Source organism: Misgurnus anguillicaudatus, chromosome 11 (assembly GCF_027580225.2).
Source record: "Misgurnus anguillicaudatus chromosome 11, ASM2758022v2, whole genome shotgun sequence".
NCBI lineage: Eukaryota > Metazoa > Chordata > Actinopteri > Cypriniformes > Cobitidae > Misgurnus > Misgurnus anguillicaudatus.
This window is the reverse complement of record NC_073347.2, coordinates 13,241,379-13,266,686: the sequence shown is the minus strand read 5'-3', so window position 1 is coordinate 13,266,686 and position 25,308 is coordinate 13,241,379. Positions and strand designations below refer to the sequence as shown.

At 36.8% G+C, this 25,308-nt stretch overlaps 1 protein-coding gene across 5 annotated transcripts; it reads left to right on the top strand.

Moving 5' to 3' along the window:
* Positions 1-1,179: 1,179 nt before the first annotated feature.
* Positions 1,180-25,201, top strand: washc2c (WASH complex subunit 2C). Of its 5 annotated transcripts, none has more exons than XM_073873060.1 (32): positions 1,181-1,367; positions 1,827-1,970; positions 2,071-2,231; positions 4,247-4,315; positions 4,422-4,595; positions 4,708-4,801; positions 4,897-4,958; positions 5,205-5,255; positions 5,476-5,580; positions 6,838-6,922; positions 7,040-7,105; positions 7,263-7,384; positions 7,484-7,544; positions 7,974-8,024; positions 8,113-8,295; positions 8,921-9,084; positions 9,173-9,283; positions 10,111-10,203; positions 10,574-10,669; positions 10,761-10,853; positions 14,990-15,165; positions 15,252-15,366; positions 15,618-15,833; positions 15,958-16,155; positions 16,238-16,360; positions 17,045-17,143; positions 18,257-18,325; positions 18,474-18,530; positions 20,390-20,605; positions 22,701-23,291; positions 24,317-24,491; positions 24,608-25,201. In XM_073873060.1, the coding sequence occupies exons 2-32, from the start codon at positions 1,838-1,840 to the stop codon at positions 24,754-24,756; spliced, it is 4,158 nt and encodes a 1,385-aa protein (XP_073729161.1). In that variant the 5' UTR covers positions 1,181-1,367; positions 1,827-1,837; the 3' UTR covers positions 24,757-25,201. The 5 variants fall into 5 exon arrangements, with proteins under 5 accessions (XP_073729164.1, XP_073729161.1, XP_073729160.1 ...); XM_073873059.1 differs by having other exon boundaries at positions 5,202-5,255; XM_073873061.1 differs by having other exon boundaries at positions 1,182-1,367; positions 5,202-5,255; positions 10,761-10,847.
* The last annotated feature ends 107 nt before the right edge of the window (positions 25,202-25,308 follow it).

Genomic DNA, 25,308 nt, shown 5'->3' with positions numbered 1-25,308 from the left:
TATATATTTAAAAATGTTCTACAGTCTACTGGATAATGATTGTTAAATTAAATCAAGACATTATTTTTAAGTAAAATAAATAAAAAATGTTTGCAGGGTCTGCAAAAATGAGATGCTATTTTTCTCAATGATTGTGTCTTGTCTGCAATGAGCTAAAAGCTAATCTAGTTTTTAAGTCAGTAGAGTACATTGTGGTTTCCCACTTCCCTTTACTGCTATTTATTTATTTCAATGTACTTAATGGGTATAAGAAAAAACAATTAGCATTCTTTGAGTTTTGCATATCAAAAGAGAGACCTTGCTTACATGCATACACAAACACATACGTAGATCATGTCAAGTAACTTGATCATTTTAGCAATAGGCCCTTGTAATTAGCACTCACAGTGTTAAGGAAGCCATTTGAAATTTTTAGCTGTCGAAAGTTGTAAAGAGGAAATTCAATATGCATAAAAAATGGGAACAACAAATAGCTTTCAACATATCCTCACCATTGCGGTTTTTCAAAGTGAAGAAACTCAAAACTGCACTTTTGCTTTTTTGCTTTTTAACCCCCCAAATTGTCCGGATACCTGCATGATTACATTTATCCAGATCTTTTTCTCTAGACTGTCGAACATTTACCAATCATAACATTGAATTTCTCTGTCTTGATGTATATTTAAACAGTTTTGGTAGAAACACAACACAGTTGAACAGCTGAAACTTTGTTGAGGGGTTATTGCAGTCAAAGGTCCAAGCAATGAAAGCAATGTATAAAAGTTATGTAATTGAAATAAAAAATATTTTGTAATTTTCCATCAAATTGTATGTATGTATCAATAAATAATGGTACAAACGTTTGTTTGATTGGAAATTGCATATATCATTTTAATGTATTTTCATACATGCTTTACTATTATTTTATCCTTACTTTATATTAATAATTTCAATAAAGTTAAAATGAAACATTAACATAACTCGTGCATTTTTATTAACTATACAATGCTTTTAGCTTTATGCGTCGATGTGCAGACAATTGGAATATGACATCAAAGTACCGCGAGAGCGATTCGAAAACACATCTTTGTTGTAGTACACCACAGCTCTCGCGGTACTTTATACCGATCTGTCTGCGCAGTCGATTCTCAGCCCATTGTGGGCTGTTCTGAGATCGGTTGCTATGCTCGTGTGCAGCGCGCGTCTCAGTCAGGTGACTAGAGTCAGCTGATTCTCAGCAGGCGGAACATGGCCGACCTCTCAAAACATTGAAGCAATGAGACGACTGACAGCGATTATCTATTATTGACTTTCTCACAGCTGCATTCGTGAGATGCTGAGGTGAAGTACAATCTAGAGGAGATCATTTACCACAGTACATATACGAGGTAAATCAATGCTCTCAATGACGATACGATAGATTCAGACTGCTGCTAGCACACCAGCTAGCCTTGCATGACAGCAGGAAGAGAAAATCACTTATAAATGCCTAACGTTAAATTGCTAGAAAACACTTTATGCACTTTCATATTAAATCAATTTAAGTTATGAAAAATGACGAAGTTATCGTCGTGTCTGTACATTCACATTGTTTTCCTTGCACACGAGGATATTTTGTTTGAAAACCTTTCTAAAATTTAAATTGTATGATAAGTAAGTTAGTTACGTGCACTTTTTTGTTTATATACCATGTGAAAAGTATAAAATTGTAAATGTCAGGTAATAATAATTAATACGTCTACTTAATAATGATCAACAGTTAATAATTTATGCTATGTTTATGTGCATCTACACGTCATTGTCTGTTTTGTACAGTATACAGCTAAACCCTTACTCGGCTTTAACAGATTAAATCAGCATGTCTAATTGTATGGAGAATGGTCCCAGTAATCATAATGGGGAGACAGAGCAGGTGTGGGAGAGACCCTGGACACTGGAAGAGATGCAGAAATCCAGCACCAACTGGTCACTGGCAGCAGATTCAGGCTTATGAAGTCCTAATGCATATTTCAGTTGCATGTTCATATCTTAGTCATTCGGAATGAGGATTAATTTCTGATAAAAACATTTTTGTGTTATCTGTACAGTTATTACTCTTCCTGCAAAACTTCTCACAAAAGATGTTGTCCAAGACACATGAGATCGAGAAACAGTTGGACGGTCTTATTCGGGACACTAAAGCCACAGACAGCTGCTTGCACACAGTGTTCAACGACTTTCTTATGCTGTCCAACACACAGTTCATTGAAAACGTATGGCATTTTCCTCTACCCTTTCTTAGCTAAATATAAAAATTAGATTAGATTGGATTCACTCTGTATGTAAGCTTATTTTGACAGTCACAGTTAAGTTCTTTTCAAGTTGAGGTCTAGTTTCTTTTCATACATACAGTGGTGTGAGAAAGTGTTGCCCGCCTCCAGATTTCTTATGTTATAACATATTTGTCACACTTTAATGTTTCATATCATCAAGCAAATTTAAATTTTTGTCAAAGATGGCACAAGTGAACACAACATCCAGTTTTTAAATGAAGGTTTCTATTATTAAAGAAAAACAAAATCCAAAACTACATGGCCCTGTGTAAAAGAGTGTTTTGGTGATCCCCAAGACTTTTGGGGCAAAAACTCTGTGGACTGACGAGACAAAAGTTGAACTTTTTGGAAGGCGTGTGTCCCATTACATCTGGTGTAAAAGTAATACCGCATTTCAGAAAATAACATCTTACCAACAATAAAATATGGGGGTGTTAGTGTGATGGTCTGGGGCTGTTTTGGTGCTTCAGGACCTGGAGGACTTGCTGTGATAAATGGAAACATGAATTCTGCTGTCTACCTACCAAAAAATCCTGAAGGACAATGTCCGTCTATCTGTTCGTGACCTCAAGCTGAAGCGAACTTTGGTTCTGCAGCAGGGCAAGAATCCAAAACACACCAGCAAGTCCACATCTGAATGGCTGAAGAAAAAAAAATGAACACTTCGGAGTGGCCTAGTCAAAGTCCTGACCTGATTGCTAGTGAAATGCTGTTGCATGACCTTAAAGGACATGTTCGGTATTTTACACTTAAAGCCCTATTTTCAGATTGTTTATGATGAAATAGAACGATTTTGACTGAAATTTGGACATATGATGCTGGCCCGAGAATTTTCGGGTGTTTATTGTATCACCTCCCACCTCTACAATGGCTGTATAGGTGCACAGGAACAATCCTTTCTAAAATGCATTAAACTTTCGTTTACAAAGACGTGAAACTCACTGAGTGGTCAGGGGTGTTCACTGATATGCTCACACAAAAATCGCTGCAAAAGACGCTTTCCAACAGGTTTTATCGTAGTTTTTGTCCAACTCCATTGACTTGTATTAGATGTACTGTGAGGTACGGTATTACTCCACGCCGGGAACTTTGTTTGTATTCTTGCAATTGGCAAAGGCGGATTATCGCCACCAACTGGGCTGGAGTGTCTATTATTTAAGCTCTCAGCAGAAGTACGGGTATGAGGCGTTTGGAGAAATAGGTCCACAAGTTTACAATGAATGCTAAAACACCTGTTGAAAGCATCTTATGCAGCGATTTTTGTGTGGGCATGTCGGTGGACGCCCCTGACCACTCGGTGGGTTTCACGTCTTTGTGGGCGGGAGTTTAGTGCATTTTGGGAGGCATTGTTCCTGTGCACCTGTGCAGCCATTGTAGAGGTGGGAGGTGAGACAACAAACATCCGAAAATTCTCGGGCCAGCATCATATGTCCAAATTTCAGTCAAACCGTTCTATTTCATCGTGGAGAAACTGAGAACAGGGCTTTAAGTGTAGAATACAGAACTTGTCCTTTTAAAAGGTGGTTCATGCTCGAAAGCCCTCCAGTGTGGCTGAATTACAACAATTCTGCAAAGATGAGTAGTCTAAAATTCTTCAACAGCGCTCATTGCAAGTTAAAAAAGTGTGACAAATATGCCAAAACATAAGAAATCTGGAGGCGGGCCAACACTTGTTCACACCACTGTATCTATCACACTTTCATTTTTAGGTCCTGAGTTAAATTCTTAACTGAAACAATGTGATAATGTATGGAAAAGTTAAAATTAGGTTAACAACTTAAGATGCTCTCTTGAGATTTAAATTGATACAACTCTGAACTCCTTAATAGTGAGGAGCCACAACGTCTTCTCAGAAGCTTGTGAGATCTGATAACTGCAAAAATAAGGGTGTGAACACAGAAAATCATTATTTCAACAAAACCCTTATCTGATGTAATATGTGTTGTTTTTATTAGAGGGTTTATGATGAGGAGGTTGAAGAGCCTGCCCCTAAACCTGAAACCACAGAGAAACAGCCTGAGCAGGTACTGTACATTTTTCTAATATATTTTCATGTAGCATTGTCTGTTTATTTACATAAAAACCATCTGATAATCATGTCATGCATCCTAATGTCATCTACATGTGAAGGAGAAGACGAGAGAGCAGAAAGAGGCCGAACTTATTCCCAAAGTCCAGGAGGCAGTTAACTACGGTCTGAGGGTTCTGGAATCTGCTTTTGAGCAGCTTGACATTAAAGCAGGAAACTCAGAGTCTGAGGATGAGGAGGCCCTGGAGAAAGTGGAGCCCATATTGGAAGCAAAAGTAACGTTTCTTGTTAAAAACAATATTAGACAGTGATTACATATAAGTTTATTCATTGCATGGCTCTGCTGAGTGTTGTAGGTTTAGTTCCTCACTATATTTTGTTGGACAGGACCTGTATGTGGATAGGCCTTTGCCATACTTGATTGGTTCACAAGCCTTTATGGATCAGGAGGATGTCGGTCTGGGAGATCTCTCCAGTGATGGTGCCTTATCACGATTCCTATTCATAATCTTCAGGATTGTCTTTAAATCGCAGACTTTTAACGTGTATGTTTTCTGTATTATTATTATTTTTTAGAAATGTCTATTGGTAGTGACAGAGACAGTGTCATTGAGAGTGAGGAGGAGGAAGCTGATGAGGTGAGAGTTGGTGATGATATACACAAAAATTTAGATGTTTTATATTAAATGTTTTATATGCTGTCAATGTGGTTTACAGATATAAAACTAGCATATGAAGATCAAGTTTATAAAAAATAATATTTATTTCCAAGTTTATTTCTCTATTTTGTTGTTACCACAATACTAAACAAATAAACAATGCATTTAATATATACATATATTTTTGATGTGTAAGCCTTTCTTTGGATTTTATTCCAAAAGCAGTCAGATGAAGACTTTGACCAGGATGATGAAGTCCATGGCCACTTAAAAAAGGTAAGACATACAAATGTATTGTTTTAATTATAAGTTTACGCATTAAAGGATAAACTACTAAAGTAAAGGATATTATTGATATTTTCATTCAGGTTTAATTCCAATTGCTAATTTTTTCCAATACTAATAGGATTGCCAAAAACTAATTTTGCCAGATTATCAAATAGCAATATATATGTGATTGCTATAATTCTTTTCAAATGTTTTGCTTGTCCAATAGAAAGCATCTGTCGTCAGTTATGATGATGATGCTGATGAAGAGAATGAAGATGAAGATTCCGACATATTTGGCGGGTCTGAAAAAGATGAAGATGAGCTCAGAAAGGTTAACAGCTTGCTTTGATCATTTAAAGGTGCAATCAGGGATTATTAGCGGCATCTAGTGGTGAGACTGTGAGTTGCAACCCACGGCTCAGTACAAAGGTCACCCCTCATTTTCAAAACGCATGGTAAAGCTATGTTAGCCACCACAGGACAGACACGTCATCGTCTCTAAGACAACGTAGTGTTAAAAACACGCTCTATAGAACAATTTGTTTGTTTATGGCTACTGTAGAAACATGACCACAACTTCCATGTAAGGGGATGCACAATGTATGTAGATAAAAACGGCTCATTCTAAGTTAATAAAAAGGTCTGTTTATCATGTGAAGGTTTTTACACACTACTGAAAAAATTATGTATATAAAATTTCATTTCTGTCAATAGATCCCCCTAAATTACACGTTTCACCTTTAATGGATTACTTGCACCACTTCCCCATAAAATTTTAAGACCGAAGTACGAGGCTTCTTGCAAGTAGTCCATTAAAGGGATAGTTCACCCAAAAATGAAAATTCTCTCATCATTCACTTCCTCTCATGTGGTTACAAACTTGTATAAATGTCTTTGTTCTGATGAACACAATGTTTTTTTGAGAAATGTTTGTAACCAAATGATCAGAGGCCACATTGACTTCCATAGTAGGAAAAAATAATACTTTGGAAGTGAATGAGGCTCATGATCAGTTTGGGTATAAAATATCTTCTCTTGTGTTCATTAGAACCAAGAAATTTTTACAAGTTTGTAACAACATGAGGGTGAGTAAATTATGAGAGTTTTCATTTTTGGGTGAACTGTCTCTTTAAAGGTGCAGTGTGTAATTTTTAGAAGGATCTTATGACAGAAATGCAAAATAATATACAAAACTATATTATCAGCTGTGTATAAAGACTTTTCATAATCAATCGTTATGTGTTTATTACCTTAGAATGAGATCTTTTTAGTATATACACCGAGGCTACATGAAAGTCGCCATTTTGTGCTGCCATTTTTCTACAGAAGCCCTTAAAGGACAATTTTTTTTACTAAGTTGTCTCCGACCATGACATGTTTATCCGGTGGTGGCTACCGTAGCTTCTCTATGTGTTTCAAAAGCGAGGGGTGAGCCGTGGACTAAGCCGTTGGTTGCAATTTGCAACCTCACCACTAGATACCACTAAAATTTACACACTGCACCTTTAAGCCTCTGATGAATTTTTTGCTGGCTGAAAGTCTCATTTCAGCATAATTTCAATTATTTATTGTCTTTCTTGCTTTTCAGGACACTGGCCTGCCATCATTTGCAGATGAACTAGCAGCCAGAATTAAAGGAGAGACTCCAAGCAAACCAGATGCTGATCGCACATGTAAAGTCAAATAGCATCAAATGAATTTTATCATTTAACACATTTCCATCTTTACTTTCAGTTTGTTTCTTTCCTCAAGTTTGTTTGTGTGCATGCTTATTTTTTTTATTTCTCAAGCCATGTCATCAGGCCCATCTGTCTCCCAGAAGAAGAGTAAAACAAAGAAAGAGACGAAACCTCGGGGTATGAGCAACTGTGTGTTCACTTGCAGTACAATAACACATGCTTATGACATCCCTATCAGATCCATTTAAAAAAATTCTGTCATGGTTGTAATATAATTTTGTTTTAAAAAACTGAATAATGTCATATGTTTGGTTTTGTGATTGTGTTATTACAGTGGAGGATGATCAGGATGAAATGTTTAAACCACCAAAAATGGAAGATGAGGAATATTCTCCATTTGGTGGGAAGGGCGGGCTGTTTAGTGGAGGCAAAGGCCTGTTTGATGACGATGATGAGGTTGGTTTGATGAATACAGTATTTATGTTAATCCCATCAATCACAGACATACATTATGGTTTTAGATTTAATTTAATTTCAATTTAATTAATTTCTCAGGGAGATCTGTTTTCTGATGCACCCAAAAATGAGCGTGCTGAGAGTGTAACACAAACAACAGGTATGAATCTTTTTGCTCTGACTTCGATCATATGGCACTTTTTTCAGTATATGAAGTTGTATGTCATGTTATTTTACAGATTACTTATATGCCATGTTTTATATGTAATGCTTGATTCTAACAGGTTAATCACAGCATTACACAGTTAAATATTTTGGCGTAATGATCGCCAGACTATATAACTTGTATAACTTTTGTCCCAGCAACTAATTTACTGAACATATGATCATATTAGTCTGCATTCTCTGTCTTCTTAAAATAAAATAATTTATTTCAAATGAATACTTCATGTGCTGTTTATGTATTTATTATTTAAGTAGCTGTTTATTAAGGGGTCCTGATCACTCTGCCAGGATATTTTTTTATATGTAGTGCCAACAAAAAATAAATAATTTACATAATAGTCACAATACTTTCTGTATGTTCCAGAGCCCATTAAAACTAAGAAAATCCCCCCTGGCGCCGTCTCCATCTTTCCTGGTGAGTGTTACATTTGCATAATACTGCACTGTTTTGCATACAATTTGCTTGTAGATTCTGATGAGTGAAGTATGTTTATGCCTGTCAGAAAACCACCTGTTTGGTTCACCAAAGGATTCAGATTCTTTAGAGAACAAGAATGATAAAAGTCCAGTGAAGCCAACAGTGCAAACAGCTCCAAAACATTCCCAGATTGGTGGTGGACTCTTCGATGATGACGATGATGAAGACGATTTCTTCAGTGGAAAGACTCTCACTAAATCCACTCCTGGTAAATTCCCATTGTTTATTTTTAAATTGTGACAAAACCCCTGTTCGGACGGTAAATGTTTCTCATGAGGGTGTCTTTGAAAATAAATTTGCATGGTTCCTCACTGATAAACCTCGTGGTTAGTTTGTAATTCTAGACACATGGAAATGCACTACTCATGTGGTTAATCACATGACCTGGATAATTGGTTTATATGTGAATATACTATATATTTATATACATGTATAATTGAGTACATTAATACTATATGTAATTCCTGTTGCTGCTGTGATAATGGCACATTGTTAATGTTTTTGTGATTTTCCACTCGCTGTCGTGGAAAGATGATAAAAGATTGTTCTAGTAAATACTTGTATAAATGTGTCAATCTTAAAAATGCATGCAAAAAAGTCACTTTACTGCCGCAGATTAATGCGATGCACCCTTTTTTATACAGCAGATCATTTTTATGCTGATGGTCAGACAAAATTACCAACATTTTTGATTTGGACAGCAATAACTTTACAGACTAATCCCTGTAAATGTAAAAATACCTTGCATTCCCAAAATAAACAATTGCCATCCGAACAGGGCTAAAGATAAGTGTCATTGTGATGAACTGAAAATGTGCATCTTATGTGTTTAGTTGGGAAAGAGAAACAAGTGCAAAAAAAATCGGTGGACCTGTTTGCAGAGGAAGAGGATGATGATGACGGCACTATGTTCATTGGGAAATCTGGTACAGTTCCTCCCAAAACTGAGATCAAAAGAGAAGAGGGAGAAGAGGAAACTCGTCCTCCTGAGAAAAAAGTCTGTATTTGAAGATAGTTATTATTGTTAATATGGTTATGTTATGTAGCTTCTTACAATATGTATTTGTGATTGGGCTTGTTTATAGCCACCCGCTGGAGCCATTTCAATGTTCGGGCCCGGAACAAAAAATATACTGGTGGAGGGTCTGAAGAAACGCAAGCCTTCAACCAGCGAGGAGTCCACCAAATCTGAAGAGGTATATCATTCTCTCTCCCTCTCGTTGCCTTAGGCCCAGGGGTATAGTCTGTTTGTTTACATATACGTAAATGTACGCACATGGTCGAACGCACATCCTTTCAAAGTTTAGTTTGTTTGACTCATATGTGTAGACAGATGTTCGATGACGACAATTACTGTACGTGGACCCTCGCATATGGGTTGAAATGGGAGCACTGCAAAAAATGACTTTTTTAATTAGTATTTTTGTCTTGCATTTTCTAAATGAGATACATGACCTATGTACACTCTTAAAAAGGATGTTTTAATTTTTTACACATCTTTTTGTGTTGAGCTTTTAACACATTATGTGTAATTCTAACACATTATGTGTCATTTTGTGTTGATTTTGTGTTAAAAGTAACACAAAATGTGTTGTTTCAATAATTATACAGAGATAGGTAGATGCTGGGACAACGCATTTAGTGTGTTGTCCCAGAATCAACACTAATGTGTTGTTTTTAACACATACGTTCTAAGAGTGTAAGAAAAAAATCTAGTTAGACAAAAAATATAAAATTTAAGTCAATTTGTGCTTGAAAGAAGCAAAAATATATTTTTCTCACCCCATTGGCAGATTTATTTGCTTGTTTTAAGCACAAATTTACTTAATCTAATTTTTAAACAAAAAATATTAAATTTATTTTTCTTGGATCATTTTGCTCATCAAGAAAATGCATCTTTAAGAATTTTAGATATTTACTGAAAACAAGAAAAAAATAGGTAGAAAGTCATTTTTGCAGTGAGTATACTTTTGCCTTTGCTCTGTTAATGAGTAATTTTAACTTTTGCATTGGTTTCATTTAGAGTGCACCTCCACCTGAAGTAGTGAAATCTTCACCTGTTCTGGAGACATCAGGAAAAGCCCAGAGTCTATTCTCAGACGATGAAGACTCACAAGTAAACCACAGTTTACCATCTTCAACATACATAACGTGTTTACAGTTTTACATTAGTACAGTTTATAATTAGGGCTTTTAATTAGGTGATATTTTGAAAATTTGTAATTTGTGACTCAGTCTATACAAAGTAATATTTTGTGATTTAATATTTTCTAAGTCATCCTTCACATTGATATCTTTAATATTCACTGAGTACAATCATGCCAAAGATTATAATCAACGTAAAATTAATGATTGAGATCAAACTTAATCTCATTATTAGATTTTGAGACTTTAGCCTGGATTTCACAGACATGGTCACATTTTTTGACGCATCATATTTGTCACTGTATATGTATTTACTGTATTTGTAACATGTTTTTGTAAAGTTATTCCCAAATGCTGCTACAAGTAAATCAAGGCCTACAACACAGAGCAAACCCAGTAAAGCTCCACTCTCAATATTTGATGATGAAGAGGAGGAGGTGAGGTTAAAAATACTGATTTTAAAGTTGTAAATCTAGATTGGTGTTTTTCAGTGATTTTCACCAGTAACAGTCTATTTGAATCTTTTAGGACCTTTTTGCATCTGCACCAAAGTTGGTTCAGGACAAAAAAGAACCCAAGAAACCTGTATCCAGTGGCCTTTTTAGTGATGATGAGGTATCTGTATGTATCTTTTTGAAGACTATTGCTGTGTCCCAATTCAAGGGCTGCGACCTTCTAAGCATGCGACCTTAAAAGGTGAGCACTCGGCCTTTCGAGGTGACAGCCTCAGAAGTTTCTCATGAGGAGGAACTGAAGAGAACTGAAATGAGACGGTCTAACCTTCGGAGTACCCATAATTTGCGATCAGGGGAGACGTTTATGACTTATTAAAATAAATATGGAATAAGAAAAATATTAATTTATTTTAGAAAATATGACACGTTGATGTAGATTAAACTATTCAACAGTATATCAAATAAATTAACCCAAGAAATATACGCAACATAAACAGAATATTAATACATTACAAAACATAACTTATAATACTAAAAAAGTGAAAAGAAACTTGTTTCTGCTAAATACACACTTTTATTTAATAAAGGGTTTTAATTGGTTTAAAGCCGTTGCAGGTGCCCAATGACTTTTGGGATATCCTCGGCTGTTAAAGATCCATTCGTTCTATCCTTAACAACGCAGAGAAATAAGGACGCATTTTGAGGCTTCATTCTAAGCATCCTTTGAATTGGGACGGCCTTAAGGTACATTCACATTATAAGCGACCAGCAGTAGCAGAGTGATGCGATCTCATTGATTTCAATGGAAGCTCGGCGGCATCCGGCGACACGAGCGACAGTGACCGTTGACGGCTGGACGGGCGCGTCGAGCTGCGCAACAAAGTTGAGAAATGTTTAACTTTATGCAAATTATGAGCGACATTCGGGGGCGACTACCAATGAGAACGAAGCACGGGAGTTCACGTCATCCGTGTCTCGTCAAACCTTGAAGATGCCGGCAAATCATGGCAGTGTGAATGAACAAAAATTCAAACAATCCCGGTAAAATTCAGGATGCATTTTTCCGTGTATTTTCTGGAATGTCTGTTTGAAATGGGCTTATGACAACCAGATATAGAAGCGCTTCTTTAGAAAGAGCAGGCGCGGATTGACAGCTGGCCCGCCCAATCAGAAATGTAAAAAATACTACTCTGTATAGTTAGACATGTATACTACTTTATGTGGTGTATTTTTTCTATTGCATGTTATGTTAAAAACAGTAAAATTATACGTAAGCCTGATAACTAATTAAGCAATATCGCTCGAGTAGGAGTGTGATATAGCTCTATATCATCACGGCTGTGATTAGGCCAGAGGCACGAGGCCGCACACGTTTGAAAAACGAAAACTAGAAAACAACAACGGAGTTATTTTAAAAGCCTCTTTGTTTGAGAACTACTTCTTCCGGCACGGATTTGAGGGCGGCCAGAATGACAGGTAAAACTTTCGGCTGCTTTGAAGCTCATAACAACTCAATGGACGGAAAAGCCGTTACTTTATATTACCGTTTCTTGGTCACAAAGTGTAGTTTTAAGATTAGTTCAGTCGAGAATGTATATGTATTATATTTAAATCTGCAGTCGATTAGTAAAGATAGCGCCTGTTTGAACGTTTGCTTAGTGAGATTCGGTACGAATGAGAACCAAAGCATGAGCGGACATCAGTGTTCACTCGCCCCGCTGACCACCGCCCTCTCTGGGCTACATCTCTGAAAGAGATACCCTGGCTCTCAGGTTGGCCTTGTTTGTTTATGATCGTCAAAATGAGATCACATCAGCAGTATTTGGTGTCATGATCAAACTATTACTTGTTTTTTAATTCATATTTAGTGTCTTTTGTGTTGTTATTGTTTTGGCGCGAGGTAAAAGTTAATAAAACTACTTGTATAACGTTACTATTGCTTTCTCATTTATTCTTAACGTGATACGTTAAGATTATTATTATTAAACTTTGTTCTGGTCAGTACTATATAAAACGGTGTTTTATAAGTGTCAGAGAGATGTTTTTGCATGCTGCTTATAAATATACCAGTGGCCATATCTCATAACATGTTTTAATAGTCACGTCACGATAAAGTAAATGATCAATGTCCACATTTAAAAGCTGCGGTGCTTACCTGCAGTTTCACGGTGTTTTCGCGTTCTGATAAGAAATATAGCTCCAGAAAAAAAACGAGTGTTTATATTCCTCTTTCCAAGTGTTAATAATCCACACGATGTGACAAGACATTTCTCCCATTAACTGTAACGTAACATCCAAGAGCGCTGATCTTTGACGGAATAACTTCTGATTGAGGATTCACAGACTGATTTATGAGCTAGTAAACTAATGAGACAAACGGAGAGTGATTCAAAACAGCCTTCTGTGTTTTTCCATTCAGAGATGAGCCTGCTTAGGACCTCCATTCACTAGGTGGCGGAATGATACGAAAGGTGAAGCGGTTACAGTGCCGATATCAGCACAATATCGCACAGGTCTTAGCCAATCAGATTCGAGAACCAGAAAGAACTGTTGTATAAAAACTATTATAAAGCAGTTGAATGTTGCGTTACATTATGGTTAATGAGAAAAATATTCCCGAGCAGCTTTCAGCCATGATCACTTTGAGAACTTTTTCGCAAGCAAGTGGAAACGTATTTTGAATAACAACACATTATAAATATGTGCTGCGCGCTTTCCTCTCAATAACATAAACACACAACAAATATGACAGCGGGGTAAAAAATAGAAAGAAAACATCTGATCACAGTGATGTTGTTTGATAGCCTATACCGAGAGCCATACCAGCTCTCTAACTAAGCACTATAAGTCACGCCACGTTTTTTGCTACACTTTATACAATATAGCCTATTGCTTTTAAGCAACAAATAGCCTATCATAACAACCTATAAGCCTACTGTGTAATTGAGACATTAATTTAAGAAATGCATTAAAAGCAGAAAGACTTGTAGGCTGCGGAATTATAGTGGGTTCACTTCAATCCACACCACAGACGTTCTTGGTTTGCTTCTTATTTATTAAATCGAGGCAATTGTTTGATTAAACATTGATTAATATTAAGATACAATTTATACAAAACGAAATTCACTTTAAAGAAAGTCTTTCAACAAAACAAACCTATGCAGGACTCGCAAAATTGCTACCCCGAAGTCCCGGGGCTATGGCGAATTCCTGTCGGGCTAAAAAAAAATGTATGCGTCCTGCCCGTCGGGCGGAGGAAAAAATATTGTAATGTGTTTGCATTCTCTCAGATTTAGTTAGGTAATTATATTGTATGTAATTCGGCGTCATCTTGTTAGTCATATCCTCACTAACAAGTGAAACTGTCAGGAATTGAAGTGAACGCATAATTAAACCCATTATTCCTTTCGTTCACGTCTGATATGCGCGCTCCTCGGCTCCGCTCTTCACGAGTAGGCTTGCTCTTGTGCTCATCAAAAAGTATATTAAATGTTTATTTATTTGTCATTTCGTTTAACCCCCGAGTCTAACATTATTCTAGCCATTCCCTTTTTCTTTCTTTATTTAGTAAATTAACTTAAATATGTGAGAACGAAAATATATTTTTAGTGATTTGCATGAAGAGAATATGATGTTGGAAGCTTCATTTTAAGCATTTAGTAGCCGTATTTATTTAAACACTTTAATAGGCTATTTAAAAAAGTATAAGGTTTTTTGGGGTTCATTTATATTTCTTGTCACTGTGTGCAGGTTCTTTTTTGTAGGCTTTTTACCAAAAAGGCTTAATTAATGTCACGTTGCATTACAATTTAAAATATCAATAATGTCAAAAATGTGACGTGCAGTTCGGGTCTGTGTGTATGCTGTTTAAATTAGTGTTCTGAAGTCTTGACGAATTTTATAGACTTGTTATAGTTTCTTATTCAAAAGTGACACCCATAAATTCAGGCCCACCCGGACTTAATCCATGCCCACCCATATGTCACGTTCTGCATCCGCCACTGAGAAAGAGACGAGCGACACACAGCGACAAAGTTGCATATAATGTGAATGTACCTTTTCTAGCCTCAAGTCGTGCTGCTATGACGCAATCGGTCTTAAAATACGTCCTTATAAGGTCGCAGCCTTTGAATTGGGACACAGCTTATAGTTTAGATCCTTCAGGTCTGTAAAATCGCAGTTGAAATGAATTGCTTTATTGAAATGAATATTTTGCTGCTGTAATTCTATTATAAGTAATCATGTTGTTTGTATCACAATATCAATTGAAACTTGACTCAATATCGCCTCTCTCTGTATCAGGATCAGTGGATGAGTTCAAAGCCCGGCAAGGAAAGCCCAGTAATGAAGCCGGGTGGAATGAAGCCTAGCGTTAGCGCCCCCTCTAGGCTACCTAGTGTCAAAGCTCCACTAAAAGATAGTCTGTTTGATGGGAATGATGACGATGATACATTTGCAGCCACAAAGGAATCGCAAAGGTTTGTGCTATGCATCTCTGATCTCTAGAATGAATAAACTGGTGAGATGAGGAATTCAAAACTGTAAATTTTTTTTGTTCTCAAAGTAAAAAGTCGTCTCAGAGGGTGTCTCTCCTGTTTGAGAATGAAAATGATGAGGAGGACAAAGACCTGCTGTTTGGGTTCAAACCACCCGCAAATAAAACTCCACCTGAACCAAAGGTCAGCCATTTACTTGCATACGAAAATAGTCTTTTGAAATGTAATACTTTAGAGTTTGCAGGCTTGAATATAAAAACCCTAGATTTTATTTCTGGTAACAAACCCCATGTAGTACCTTTGTGGACCCCCAGAGGTCAACATACACCATAATATAACCCAGATGTTTAAGTACTCGATTTTTACATCCAGAGAGTAGCTAAAAACAGCACCCTGTAGTTGGTTTGTGACCTGTCTGTGTTCCTGTATTCCAGGCAACTGGTGTTCCCTCTCTATTTGAACCTACAAAGGAGGAAATTGTGCCTAGTGTAGCATCTGCCAAGACAGCAGAAGAAAAGTCTGTGGAGAAAAAACCTGTGGTATCAGTTTCATCCTCTGATGACAAGACTGAGATAAAGAAGAAGCCAGCAGGGGCAGTTAGCCTTTTTGGTGGAATTGACATTTTAGGAAACAAGCAAGATACAAGCAAGGTGAGTATGATTGATTGTTTACAAATGAATTCAAAAGTTCAGGTCAAATGTTATTCCCTGTCAAAATAAAAAAAAACGAAGTGCTTAAAGGATTACAGAACTGAAAATCATGTCTATTCTACAGAAACTGAATAATCACCAAGATGAGCTTTCTGACGGTGAGGATCTACTTAAGGAGGGTCCACCGCCAATGGACAGTAAGGGGACCAAGGCCAAAAAAACAGCTCTGAGTCTTTTTGATGATGACGATGATGAAGATGAGAATTCTGATGAAATAGTGTCTTTTAAAACGTCCAAACCGGCAGAAAAAAGTACACTAATGGTTAGTTGTTTTAGATATTCTGTGTTGTAAGATGTGATCATGTATGAGTTTTTTTTATTGAAGAGATTTGACTGTGGTTCAGGATCATGGGCCCCTTGTCAAGAGCACAGGTGTGTTTCAAGATGAGGAGCTTCTTTTCAGTCATACGCAACAGAGGGACAATGATCCGGATGTAGATCTCTTTGCAGCATCTGCTAAACCACCTGTAAGTGTACGCTGTGATGAACAGCTTTTGCAGTCAGTAGTATTTTTTTTTTTAATAGTAAGAGCACATCGAACTAAACTAAAGGGCCGTTCACATTATAAAAATATAGTTTTAAAAATCGTTTTATATTAATGAGAATAGCGGAGTTCACACCACAACTATAAAGATACAAGAAACGATAAGACGATATTGTTGGGATCACTTGCCGAGTGACCTTTTTTCATTGCTGGGGTCCATTATATAAAATTGTTTTTATTCTACTACACTGAATATTAAAATAAAAGCTAAGATATTCGATTACACAAACTGGATTCACTGTTTAAAGATTTGCCAATTGCATTGTGTTGAGGACATCTGCTGGTTATAGCTATTGTTTATAAAACAAGAACAACACATTTATACATTTAATGACATCATCTGAACAATTACAAGCGTTTTAATTAAACTAAATATGCAATATTCATTAATGCCATTAAAGGTAAATGATTTGCATAAAGTTATCGGTTACTATAATAAAGTTATAGTTCGGTGATGTGGACGCTAATATAGTTATTAAAGTGAATGGTCCTTAACAGATGTAAGGTAATTTCTGGACTGCTGTCATTTATTCGTTTGTTTACCACTTTATTCATACAAAGTACTTATTTCCATCTATTGGTAAATATAAGTTAACTTATTTTACAGGTGCCATCGCAGAGCTCAGTGAAACCTGTTGCTCCTTTACTGTTTGGAGATGAGGATGATGATGATCTCTTCAGTTCACCAAAACCTAAAGCTCCTCCGGTACTTGTACATTAATTCAGGTCAATCATATATTGCAGTGGTTCTCAACTAGCTACTTGTAGGTCTGCTTTGATACAGTGACAGACAGCAAGGAAAACATGCCTACTAAATTATTTATTTATTTATTTATGCAAGGACAGTGCATATTAACATAACAGCTTAGCTGTAAAATATGCCAGAGTTAGCCAAAAGGGTAGTTTTCATCTGTAGTCCTAGGCCAGATGTACAATAGGCACCGTAAAAATAGTTAATAAGTAAAACGAGTTACTAATTACATGACAAAAATACAATAAACATTACATTTGCTACAGCAGCAAGAATAAGATACCAAAACAAACATGCAACAAAGCATTCATGAGCTACAAAGCTTGAAAAAGGGGATGCATCTAGAAGCGACAGGACATACAAGAGCACAAGCAGCAGTTCATGAAACAACTTAAATAAGTATTAAAAAACAGTCAATAACATTGATCAGTAATAATAAAAGGCTTAAAAGGGAGAGTACACATAAAATGCATCAATATAAAGTTAGATAAGAAGAACATGCTGGATGACCCAGAGAAGTGGCGGTGAAAGTTCAGTGCTGGCATGTTTGATTGCTAAGGAGACAACGTTTTAAGGAGCCAATATTAAAATGCAAACAACCATATAATTGTGCATTGTCCGGCTAGAGAAATACGCTGATGAACTTTCAAAATCAGTAGATATAAACATATTTCCCATATGGATGGTGTTGAATAATATTTTGTTTAATTAACTGCAAACATGGCCACCTAGTGGCATTACTTTTTTAAAGGCACTTTGTGTCACTAGATAGAAGTTGCCAGTAGGCATATGCCACCATAGAAAGGTTGTGTGACATGCCCTCTTCAAAAACCATGAACTGTTAGGGTAAAAGATCATTTAATTCAGATTCGATTGACAGATTTGGCTTGTGTTGTAAAATCTGGGTCCTGATCAAAATTAGTTGATAACCACTAATATAATAAAGTTTTGTGTTTTTTATGGTAATTGTTCTACTAGGTTAACTTAAAACCAGACTGATTTTGTTTGATTAGGCCTTTGTAATGGTTAGGTTTATTGATGTTTTATATAACATTTTTCCCAATGCAGAAAGTAGCAGAGAAGCCCAGCAAACCTAAAAAAGAGGAAATTGACAAATCAACACTTACATCAACAAGGGTAAATTTATGAAACACGTTGAGAACATAATAACTAAAAGCTGGCAAACTTGTAAACTTACTTTGATGTGCATTGCCACAGCCTAAAAATAGGATATTGTTTTTTTATATGATGCCTTAAATGTAATTTATATTATTTAATTGCTCAGGAGCCAACAACCCATCTAAAACCTAAAAAAACCTCCTCAAGGATTGGAGAACTTCAAGTAATTTTTTTAAATACAGTATCTATTTTTCTCAGCATCTTTTCATTGTCCAACAATGTTTCTATTTTTCAACTCTGTCTCCTGGCATGACCCTTTGATATTTCTATAGGGTGATACATATGCCGTATCATGAATGCATGCTATCTCTTAAAAAATATCTGTCTGCACATCATATTCTTTTCCGTTGCCGTTTTCACATTCAGGTGCAGTGTTGGGCAGTAACTAGTTACTAGTAAGGAATTACAGTAATAATATTACTTTCCCTGGTAACTACCGTATTTTCCGTACTATAAGTCGCTCCGGAGTTTATGTACCATCTGTCAAAAATGCGTTTTCAAGAGGAAACAACATGTATAAGTCACAGGACTATAAGGACTATACGTTGCGTTTATCTAGAAAATGATTTCACAAAATCCAAGCTCAAGAACAGACATTTCTGGAAAGGCAAGTTGTTCAACTAAACAATGGCACACAGAACAGCAGGTTGAATAGATGTCCGTACATGTTAAGGTTACATTAACAGTTATTTACACGATAAACAATAGCATACAGAACATAATTTGTTTAGCTGAATAGGCTAAATTGAAGGACAGGTTCGGTGTTGTGCACTTAAAGCCCTGTTTTCAGATTGTTTATGATGAAATAGGTGAAACTCACCGAGTGGTCAGGGGTGTTCACTGATATGCTTACACAAAAATCGCTGCAAAAGATACTTTCCAACAGGTTTTATCGTAGTTTTTGTCCAACTCCATTGACTTGTATTAGATGTGCTGTGAGGTACGGTATTACTCTGCGCCGGGAACTTTGTTTGTATTCTTGCAGTTGGCAAAGGTGGATTATCATATGTCCAAATTTCAGTCAAAATCGTTCTATTTCATCGTGAACAATCTGAAAACAGGGCTTTGCGTGTAGGATACCGAACTTGTCCTTTAACATGACAAGCCAAATCAAGTTTAAAAAGATCCCGAAGTCATTCCACATCACTGAATCCATTGAATTACATAAATACAGGAGCAGCATAGAGCGGACTCTTGCGGCTGTAGACGGTAATGGTTTCTCTTGGTTCATATAAAGTAATTTTCACATATAAGTCTTTATACGGTAGTAATGTAACTAATGACTAAAATTTTTGTAATCATATTATAGTTACCATCCAAAAAAAATGGCTAGTTACTCATTACTTTTTATTACAATCACTGATGATTTAAAAAAAAAAAAAATCCAATCATCCTTACTTATTTACATAATCGTCATTTTCACATCTGTCACATAATTGTATGTGACAGATGTGACATCACCAACTCAAGAACCTAACTTTTTTCCATTTGGTTTGTTCCACCTCGTTGCAGATTTTACTAGTTTAAAAAAAATAGTTTGAGACAGTTGAACTCTTTATTTATCTGTAACTTTTATGGATTCACACACTGCAAAAATTATGCAATTATGAATTGCCAATTACCCATTTTTGGGGGTGTAACAGAAAAGGAATGTAACTAGTAGTGTAGATAATTACTGTTGGCTTTGAGTATCAAGTAAAGTAATATTATTTATTTTAAAAGGAGATACTAGTAATGAGTAATATATTTTTTGAGTACAGTAACTACTAGCCCAACACTGTTTGGGTGTACCAGAATGTCTATAGCTTTGTCCTAATATTGTCTGTCTTTATGTGGTAAATAATAACTGCACTGTGTTGAATGATAGGAAAACACTCATGCAGAAGTCTACATCTGGCATTGTGTTGCTACAATAGTGCCAAAGAGACCCGCTTCTCTCTGATCTCAGCTTCTGAGCAAACAGGTCTGTCTGTATTGATTTAGGTTATGACACAGATGTGAAGACCTATCTGTTCTTTTCAGGCAAGCTTAGCTGTCAACCCTGCCAGCCTTCTGCCAGGTGCTGTTCCGCGGATTCCTGGAGCTGTCACTGTAATCCCAGGCCTGGCACCGTCTACTCTCTCTGCAGCTGCCAGGCCGCTACCAGCTGCTAATAGCATCCTTGATCAAACCTCCAGTGATGGAGGAGTGAGCTTTGAGACTCCAGCTGAGATTAACACACTTGAGAATGCTAACAAGGTAGGTCAGAGAGTAGTATGTAGTTGTATAGGTTTATAGTCCTCCTGTGAATGTCATAATGAAATTGTTTTTATGCAATGTATGTTTTGTGGAAGGCTTAAGCATGGAGACACACCAACATATACAGCAGTGGCCAAAATTAGTGATTTTTGAAATTGAATAATTGACTTTTCTCTTTATTGAAATATTTTATTGAAGATGCATTAAAACATATGCATTTTGCATTGGTGTTTGGAAAATGCATTTAAACTGAAGCTCAGCTTTGAAAAGAATTGAAGGAGGCTTTGCAAAAATGACACATAACACACGTGCAAAGTTTATAAAGACATAGCCCATGACAATGACTACCAGATATTACCACAAAAGAGGATCGGCCTCATTCCCTTACCATCAGACACTTTCGGTTAAAAATAGACCTGAGAATTACTGTGAATACAGTCTGGGACAATAGTATCTTTAGTTGTGTTAGTGCTACGGTGTGCATTTTAATTTGGTTGTCAGTTCAACTTTTAATGCTTAATCCTGTTCTGCACACACACACACAATTCAGTAATTTACAGGACTGAAAACCGCATTCTACAACCGAATTAACTCTCGCGAAATGCAGGTAGTGACAACCGCATTTACAGAAACTGCATAGTGTGTACATAACTGTACTGAGCAACTAGTTGTTAATAGGGGTGTTACGATTTCGGTTTTAAATCTAAAACGATCAAAATTAAGTCACAACCTCGAAATTCGAATTAAAAAATGGAATCGTCGATGCTGCCACGCCCCCATGTCACGTTCGGTCGGCTTTTCAAGCTTTTGTAGTGTAAACCCACATGTGGTTGAATGTGTTCGAACAGCCACAGGAGACCACCTTCTCTCCGCCCATTATCTAATCTGAGGTATTGAACACAATGTTTTACGTCTTTTCTGACTTCTGGCGCAAACACACGGTGTACAGCGCTATTTTTAGCCTTTCATTGATCAAACTAAAGCGGCTGATCTCCGCAGTTTCAACTTGCAAGCGTGTGAAAGTTGCGTGATCTTATTTCATCAATTGCGCTGAAAAAAAAAGGAAAAAATTGTGAACCGAATCGAATCGAGACCTTAGAATCGAAAATGTAATCGAATCAAGGATTTGGAGAATTGTGACACCCCTAGTAGTTAATAAAGTGTTTAAACGTGCATCATGGACAGGTCTCTCTTCTGAAGAAATAAATGCATAGAAGGGGAAAAAGTCTTCTGTATGCGCGGTGCAGAAAATGACAGAGGCACGAGCGTTGGCTGACTAGTGTTGCCAGATCTTGCAAGAAAAAAACAGCGAACAAGAAAAATCCAATAATAAACCGAAATAAATCCAAATGCTTTACCTCAAAGATCCAAATATTGGGACCGGCACCTTCACACTTTATTAACACCAAAAAAAGACGAGAACCTGGCAACACTGCAAGACCGCCCGCTGTGGAGCAGCCTCAAAAATGCGTACAATGCACAATGCCAAGAAGGAGGTTTATTGCAAAGCATAAAGTTGTTAAATTATTTTGGTTAAAGCTGTGAGTGATAAGCACACAAGACGGCAGAACGTTGCCATGGTTATCTCTGTGTCAATCATCACATTTTCGGGATTGAGTCTTGTTTCGTACAGACATGTAATGAACATTTAGGGGATTCACTCCCGCATTCAAATGCGGTTTTCACTCCAGAAAGTTTGCAGTGTGTACGAGGCCTTGGAAAAGCTTTTGGCTGAATTTAATTAACCAGTCAGTCAGTGGCCATGGGCGGAGCTTTGTTAGTGTGACATCACATTAACAAGATAATCAAAACAGCATGTCTAATGAGACTGGCCTGGTTCAATGGGGATTAAAAAAAGAAGTAGAGGGTCGATTTTTTTCATTGTAGGGTGTTTGTGTTCACACACTGCCAACACACATTTATGTCCAAACACCTTGTAAAAGTGGATTTTGCATAATATGGGCCCTTTAAAAGTTGAACTGGGTGTATTTGATTAAGGGAACATCCAAAATGTGTACTGTTGATGTGTCTTTAGAAACATGTTTGGGAAACACTCTACAAAGTGTCCAATTGAATGGCTTTCTTTTGTCTTTAGAGTCGCACTAAAGGTGCAGCCCGACGGCGACCCCAGACAAGGGCAGCAAGACATCTGGCAGCACAGCAGTCTGAGGAAGCAGTTGGAAAGACCCAAAATAAGAGCTCTTCTACACCAGCTCAGGAATCAGATATGGCTGCTTCGTTACCGACCTTCAACCCAGTTTCGCCCCGACCCTCAGCACTTACTCTACCTGTCACCACCACCCCTGCTTCATCCAAGATATCAGATGAAGCAGTCAGGCCGAAGAAACTTCTCGATGCTGAAGATGACCTATTTGATTCTGATGATCTCTTTGCCACTGCGCCCTTGACAAAGCCTCTTCCCTCCTCAAAACACAAAACAAAGCCACCCGAGGATAGCCATAAGAAAATGTCTAAACCAGAAGCCGTCATAGCCTCAAAGAAGGACAAGACCTCATCTATTTTTGAAAGCCATGAGGATGATCTTTTCTCCACTGTAAAACAGAAGCCTGTCCAGAAAGCCACACCGGCGTCCTTCCTAGATGAAGATGATGATATTTTTGGAGTGATAAAAAGTACAGAAAAGTCTAAAACCGAGATCAGCTCGCCAAAATTGGACATTTTTCAGGTAATAATCAATCTTTTTTTTTTACTTTGGTTTACAATCTGGACCTAATAGGAGGGAATGGGGTGGTGTTTAAAGGATTAGTCCATTTTCTTAAAAAAATCCAGATAATTTACTCACCACCATGTCATCCAATATGTTGATGTCTATCATTGTTCAGTCAAGAAGAAATTTGGTTTTTTGAGGAAAACATTCCAGGATTTTTCTAATTTTAATGGACTTTAATGGACCCCAATACTTAACAGTTTTAATGCAGTTTAAAATTGCAGTTTCAAAGGACTCTAAATGATCCCAAACGAGGCATAAGGTTCTAATCTAGCGAAACGATTGTAATTTTTTGCAAGAAAAATAAAAAATATGCACTTTTAAACCACAACTTCTCTTCCTCCTCTGCCAGCGCGACCTCACGTAATCGCGTAATGACGTGGAAAGGTCACGCATTACATATATGAAACGCAGATTTGCGGACCATTTTAAACAATAAACTGACACAAAGACATTAATTAGTATCATTCGACATACAACAACGTCGGAACAATCCTCTTTCTCCACACTTGTAAACACTGGGGCGTAGTTTCGCATACGTCATCCGTGACGTCTTGACGTGATGACGTATTACGCGAGGTCACGCTGGCGCATCACAGGACTGGAGGAAGACAAGAAGTTGTGGTTTAAAAGTGCGTACTTTTTATTATCCTTGTCAAAAATGACAATCGTTTCGCTAGATAAGACCCTTATGTCTCGTTTGGGATCGTTTAGAGTCCTTTGAATCTGCAATTTTAAACTGCATTAAACCTGTTAAGTGTTGGGGTCCATTAAAGTCCATTTAAAATGAGAAAAATCCTGGAATGTTTTCCTTAAAAAACATAATTTCTACTCGACTGAACAAAAAAAGACATCAACATTTTGGATGACATGGTGGTGAGTAAATTATCTGGATTTTTTTAAGAAAATGGACTAATCCTTTAATGCTTCTCTATTGACTGAGACTATTCTTGATTCCATCCCTGATCATTTGTTTTCTACAGGATGAAGTGGAAGAACATCCCAAAGCTCAGAAAAAACCCAAGGATGTGTCTTTAGATGCAAGTCTGTTTGATGATGATGTCGACATATTTGCTGACCTAACTACCACCACAAAGCCAAAGGAAAAGAAGGCAAAGAAAAAAGTGGAGACAAAATCTATATTCGACGATGATATGGGTTAGTTCACAGTAGGCTGTTTTTAGTTGTTTGCATTTGCTTGGAAGTGAAATGTGTACTATTCTGCAAATTTACATTACTTTTCTCAAAACTTCACTGTTATCTGCTTCCCATAGATGACATCTTTTCGACTGGGACTACAAAGCCTACAGCAAAGCCGTCCTCCAAGTCCAAGAAGAACCAGTCTGCACAGGATCCCAGTCCAGCAGCAGAATCAGCCCACAATATTTTTGACGATCCCTTGAACGTATTTGGGGGAAACTAAGCCTCCATTATAATCAATATTTGTATAACTGTGTAGCACAGTTTATGGACTAAATTAAGGTAGATGAACTCTAACACTGTTTGTTAATAATTTAAACTCCAATAGGTAGAAAGGAAAATGGAATTAATGGATAACAAGTGTTCATGTCTATAAAGTCATCTAATTGGTAAACAATGTAGCTGTCATGAACAGGCATTGACATCTGGTTTTATGTGTTCTTCTTTAGCACTTTAAACATGAGAATTGTTTAAAACGGTTTTCAATTAAGACTGGAGACATTTCTTAATTGTATGCTTTAATTTTTCAATGTGGTGCCAATTCTTAACCTCTGCGCCAATATAAGTAACATAACTTTTGTCGTTGAAGTTTTTATAACTTGAGCTGAAGTTTCTTGTGTTGCATGTGAAATGATTTTTGGAAACTAAAGAAAATATATTTTACGAAATGTATGAGTGTTGATGTCTTTACACACATTCGACGAGGACACAAAACGGCAAGTTTTCTGTAATAATGTGTATGATTTAAAATCTTTAAAACTTTTAATGTTATACA